The following is a 5844-nucleotide window of genomic DNA, read 5'->3' on the forward strand; positions in this document are numbered from 1 at the left end:
ATGGTGGAAACCTCCGAGCAAATCCGGCCTCTAGCCCCCGCCTCCGAGCGCCCCACCAGCAGCGACGACGAAGCCGCCGCCGCCACCCCAGTAAACCACCGCAGGCGCCGCCTCCTCCGGTGCTGCGCCTGCGTGGGCGCCGTCCTCCTCATCCAAGCCGTAGTAATAGTAATCCTAATCTTCACCGTCTTCAAGGTGAAGGACCCCGTGATCCGTCTCAACGGCGTCACGGTAGACCGCCTGGATCTCATCAACGGCACCACGACGCCGCAGCCGGGCAGCAACATGACGCTGACCGCTGACGTGTCGGTGCGGAACCCGAACTACGCGTCGTTCAGGTACCCTGAAACGACGTCGTCTTTGTACTACAGGGGGACGGAGATCGGGGAGGCGCGGGGGCCGGCGGGGAAGGCGAGGGCACGGCGGACGGCGAGGATGAACGTGACGGTGGAGGTGATAGCGGATCGGGTGACGGGGCAGCCGGAGCTGGGATCGGATATTAATTCGGGGGTGCTGACGCTGGGGAGTTACACGGTGGTGGGAGGGAAGGTCAAGATTTTGATGGTGAAGAAGCATGTCAGGGTTACTATGAACTGCTCGTTGACCGTTAATCTTACTAGCCAGGCTATTCAGGAGCAGAAGTGTAAGCGTAAGGTCAAATTGTAGACTAATATCTTACTGGATTTTATATCTATTTACACAGCCTTACTGGCTTACTGTATGTATGTATATACATAAGTTTTTTTGGATTTTCCATTTATATGTAACGGGGTTACAGGGGAGGTGTGGTTTTTTTTATTTTTTATGCGTCCATCTTAGTTAAACAGATTACAATATATACTGCCCTTTATTGTCGCTACTGTTTTCTTTCTTTCTATCTATAATTACTTTTTGGCTAGGTTTAATAAGTAAATTGATATGGAGTACTATATGTTATAAAAGGCAAAATTATCTTAAAATGAGAAATTGAGAACTCATCAACTAAACAACTGATATTTTTTGGGCTTCCAATGGATAAATTTCTCATTTTAGGACAGTTCTCAACTGAACTGTTCCCTATATCGAAAAACATGTATCAATTGAAATATGATAGAAAACGAGACACATAATGAAAAGTTTAGCACCATTTTAGTTAGTAATACACTTTATATTCGGTCCATTTTTATAACAATAATAAATGTATCCAACAGTCTAATCCAATTTAGCAATAAGCTCAAATCTTGCTATTGGGCCAAACGTAAGTACTACTCATCTAAGGCTGGTAATGGAGATAAATTCTTAAGCTCAGAACTTGATATTGGGCCACTAATCATCTTGTTTATTGGGGATTCGCACCATATATATTTAATTGATTCAAAACCAAATAGTATATACAAATTCCGGTTTTTTTCTCACAAACTAAAAAATTGGCGTATAATGTTACGAACTTTATAATTGGTCGCCGTTTTTCCATGGCGAGTTTTCCGACTATAAAGCTAGCTGACGTGTCTTTTTCAGTTGATGTGGCTGCTAAGTGTGCGTTGGATGGATGACGTGGATAACAAATTTTAAGTTGACTTTCCCATATCATCCGCCACCAGGGCTGGCAAATCGTGCGGATTGGGTCGTTATCGGGTCAACCTGATAATGACCCAACCCAATAAGGTCTAACCTGAACCCGACCTGTTAAGGAAACTGTAAATCCGAACACGAACCCGACTTGCTACCTTCAAATCCGAACACGACCCGCACCCGACACGAACCCGTTATCGACACGATATAATATGGGTTGACACGACACGATAACAACCCGAACCTGATATTACACGATTAAAACCTAATATTACACGATTAAACCTTAATTTTTAACCTAATTTACACAATTAAAATTCATTTTATACTATTTAAACCTAATTTATAAGAAATTAAAAAATTAAAGTAATATATATTTTTTTAAATAATAATAAAAATAATAATATTATTTCTTAATGGGTTACTCGTATCCGACCCGCATCCGACCCGAACCCAACCCGAATTATCGGGTTCTTAATGGGTCAACCCTATAAGGACACAGATCCAATAAGACTTGACCCTAACCCAATAATTTCGTGTGGATTCGTGTCGGATTATCGTGTCGTGTCGAAAATTGCCAGCCCTATCCGCCACCACTCTTCCTCCCTAGCTACTCTCTTCCTCCTCTTCCTCTTCCACCAAGCCCTCCGGCCTCCTCCCTTGCCACCACCTCCACCAGAACCTCCCCCGAGCCCACCACCAGCTCCACCGCCGCCACCTAGCCCACTACCAGAACCTCCCCCAAGTCCATCACCAGCTTTGCCCCCGCCACCTAGCCCTCCACCAGCACCTCCCCCAATTCCACCGCCACCAAGGCCACCTCCACCACCAAGCCCTCCGCCGCCACCAAACGTGTCCTTCTCAAGCCTCCTACCATCAGCCAACCCCTACATTTCTCAAGCCTCATACCATCGGCAAAGCAAACAACCCCACCAACAACATCATAGCAAACACCCCTCCATTTCTCAAATTCCTCCCCATTGCACCACAATTAAAAAAGAAACGATTAACTATTGATGTGTTTGTTATGCTCCAATAAAAGCTTTGATTTTATTTATAAATTTACCTTCTACTTGACCTTTCCTTTTTCCGACCCCCTCTTTCCCGTTTCTCACTTTCTTCAAATTCCAGCAGCGGAGCTTCCTCCGCCGGCGACAGAGGCGGCTTCGGAGCTGGGATTCAACATACCCAAATCTTTGTAAAATCTCCTGCTCGATCTCCCCTTCCTCAAAGCTGCACCCTTGCTCACCACCCTCTTCACAACCTCCTCCGGCGGCAACCCCGCCATCGGTTCTACCGGAAAATTTTTACCACCACAATGGGTCTACACATAATACGACGTCGTTTTAGCTGTAGAAAACGACATCATTTTAAGAATTTCCTACGATCTCCACTTCATCTTTCCGGCTTGCCACGTAAGCTAGTTTTCAATCGGAAAACTACAGGGTCGGGTCAAATGGCAAATACTAGCAACCTGATAAAGTTCGTGACATTATACGCCAATTTTTTAGTTTATGGGAAAAACTAAAATTTGGCAAAAAGTTCATGACTTTTAAGGCAGTTTGCTCTATATATAATTATGAATGAGTGTATTTTACACATACGCATGACTCGTTTGCGCGTAATATATTAGCAAATCACTGATTGTATTAAGTATTTTAAATATAGGAAATATGAATAAGTATTGTAATTACTAATTAGGGATACCCGACAGCTGACACATAATAAATTCATCAATTGTTTATTACTCCATATTTGACTCACTTTACCGCTACTGGCTCTGGCTATCATTTCTCTGAATAATCAAAGAACTTCAACTTCATGCACTCTCTTTACCGGTATAAAAAAATAGAATGTTTGACTTAGTGAGGATATATGGTACAAAATCAACAAAGGTCGGCCAAATTTCCCACAAGTGCCGATCGATTGCCCAATCGTAATCAATTGCCAAAACATAATATGATTAAACTTTTTGCATTTATTTATACCCAAAAACATGCATCATAAAAAAGAGTTGAATTACCGACGGGGCCAATTGATCGGTAATTATATTGCCGACAACAAATAGCGTTACCGACGAATTTGATGGATAACTGACGGAATTTCAGTAGTATGTAGCTAAAATAAATTACTGACATATGAATTAATTACCGGCAGAAAATAAATTAGTTGTTTTTTGCAGTGCATGTTCAATAAAGAAAAAAAACTAAATCCAAAGAGGTATTCAATTTACCCCAATGGTTGAAAGCTCAGAGCAGGGATGGTTTTATGAATCTATCACTATTAATAAAAATAATACACTGCCCTTCACTGTTGCGACTGTTTCTTATTGTTTCTTTGAGTACTTTTGGCTTAATTTGGCGAAATTTATAACTTAGATGAGTTATGAGTATATATAAAGAAACCCATATTTAATTAAAAATAGTAGTATCAAATAGACCTACTGGCTACTGACTATAGATCTAAGATAAAAACCGATTTTATAAGGTACTAGAATAGAGACTAATTAACACTTTATCTGAAACAAAGTGAAAATGTAGCACCCATTTTAATAATAAAATTAGTATTCTGTACCATTTTTTTATAACAAATAAATGATACTACTCCCCTTTATGCTTCTTCATATTTCGTGAGGTAAAGAATTAAGAATAAAACCCTTTCTCTTCCTTCAATTTTAATTCACTCTAGCAAAAATTGTTGTGTCCTTCGATCGAGGAGGATGTTGTGACACACCACTCAGCTGAGTGGCTTGTTGTGTCACACCACTGGTCAAGTCGTGTGTTCTTGATGAAATCACTACATCACATTGTTGGGATCCTTTTTTACTGGGATTATAAGAGATGAACAATATCGGACGTAATACAACCCAACAAGGAAGAACTAAAGCTGAAAATTACAATGAAATCGAAACTGTAAAATGAAAATAAAACTTAGCCGAGTCGAGGAGGCCTCTTTCCACAATACGAGATACGCCCCGGTAGTGCTCTCGGTTTGACGTGTCGTCCCCAAAGATAAAACGGCTACGTCTCTGGTGAAGCAGCACCGCAATCAACAGAGCTCCGGCGAACTGGATGGAGGAGAGGACAGAGCTTCGGGAAGAAAAACAATGCAGAGAGAGTATGATGCTTGTGAGTATGTTCGATAGTTGTTCTATTCTTCTAATGCAAGGAATGACTAGCCTATTTATAGGCTTGGTCCACTGCGGGGGTCAACTCAGCCTTGATGGCTGTCATCATGGCGGGCCGGTAACCGCCGACCGTTACGAGTTTGAAAGCTGGAGTGATCGACGTTGAATCTAGACGTCGTACACGCCCTAGTTCAACCGTCACATGTGGACTTCGTGACTTGATCAAGACACTGATCAAGCCATCGTTCAAGGCACAGCAGGCCGAGTTGATCAGGCTGCTGCCCAAAACATTAAGTCTGAGTCCAGGGACAAGCCTAAAGACCACCCAAAGACCAATTGCCAAGATCCAAGACCAAGACCAAGGGCACGGGCACGGCTCGGCTCGGCCCGCGTGTGCGCGCGTGGGCTCTTTCACCCATCTTAGTCCACGATAAGTACTAAGTGTAGTAAGAGCATTAGCAATGGGGCGCCCTAAGGCGCGCCCTATGGCGCGCCACGTTAGCAGTTTTATCCTCCTACCTCCCCACCTGCAGTGGGGCGCCCTAAGGCCCGCCCTAAGGTGCGCTCTATGGCGCGCCACATCATCATTTTATTGTTTTGTTTAATTGATTTAACTGTTTCGTCGTCGTTGTAGTTCGTACGGCCGGGGGCGTACTCATCGCAATCACCGGGAGGCGGCAACTTCTGAGCCCGCTGCCGGTTTCGCTTCTTTCTGGCTGGGGCGGAAGCGGTCGCGGCGGGGTCGGGATCGGCCGCTGCGGTTGGGCGGTGCGGAGACGGCTCCATGTCAGACAACCCATACGATTCTGTACTGAAATCGGGATCGTAATGGGTGTTGGTGTCGAACGAACGATAATCGTCGGGTTCTGTACCCGGCCAATGCGCCCTTGCGCTAAACGTAGGACTATTGGGGCTTGAATCCATTTCGTAGTAAATATGTAAATGTAAGTTTCGAAAATGAAATCGCGTGAAATGAAATGTTACAAATGAACGGTATTTATAAAAAAACGAAACCGCTTGCCATCGTCCGCGGTCGATCGTCCGCGACCTCCACAATGGGGCGGACGATGGCGCGGACGATGGCCATCGTCCGCGCTATCCTCCGCGACCGAAGTATAGGGCGCGACTATCGTCCGCGCCCTATGGCGCGCACCCGCAATGGGTGC

General features: G+C 44.2%; 2 protein-coding genes across 2 annotated transcripts; one reads left to right on the forward strand and one right to left on the reverse strand.

The window, feature by feature from the left end:
- On the forward strand, positions 1-666 carry LOC121786620 (late embryogenesis abundant protein At1g64065-like). Its single transcript, XM_042185278.1, has one exon. It carries the CDS (start codon positions 1-3, stop codon positions 664-666), a length of 666 nt encoding a protein of 221 aa, XP_042041212.1.
- A 357-nt stretch (positions 667-1023) lies between these two features.
- On the reverse strand, positions 1024-2839 carry LOC121786685 (acanthoscurrin-2-like). The gene is made up of 3 exons (XM_042185335.1): positions 2708-2839; positions 2130-2438; positions 1024-1056 (listed from the first exon to the last, which is right to left on the reverse strand). The coding sequence occupies exons 1-3, from the start codon at positions 2837-2839 to the stop codon at positions 1024-1026; spliced, it is 474 nt and encodes a 157-aa protein (XP_042041269.1).
- Positions 2840-5844: the final 3005 nt, after the last annotated feature.

This window comes from Salvia splendens, chromosome 1 (assembly GCF_004379255.2).
Source record: "Salvia splendens isolate huo1 chromosome 1, SspV2, whole genome shotgun sequence".
Taxonomy (NCBI): Eukaryota; Viridiplantae; Streptophyta; class Magnoliopsida; order Lamiales; family Lamiaceae; genus Salvia; species Salvia splendens.

What these genes read in the sequence shown, in the direction of transcription:
- LOC121786620 (XM_042185278.1), top strand. Translation starts at nt 1, where the DNA reads ATGGTGGAAACCTCCGAGCAAATCCGGCCTCTAGCCCCCGCCTCCGAG.
- LOC121786685 (XM_042185335.1), bottom strand. Translation starts at nt 2,839, where the DNA reads ATGGCGGGGTTGCCGCCGGAGGAGGTTGTGAAGAGGGTGGTGAGCAAG. An exon ending in CCAGCTCCGAAGCCGCCTCT is followed by an intron (nt 2,439 to 2,707) that starts GTCGCCGGCGGA and finishes TGAGAAATGTAG; the next exon opens with GGGTTGGCTGATGGTAGGAG. An exon ending in AGTGGTGGCGGATAGGGCTG is followed by an intron (nt 1,057 to 2,129) that starts GCAATTTTCGAC and finishes TTTTCGATATAG; the next exon opens with GGAACAGTTCAGTTGAGAAC.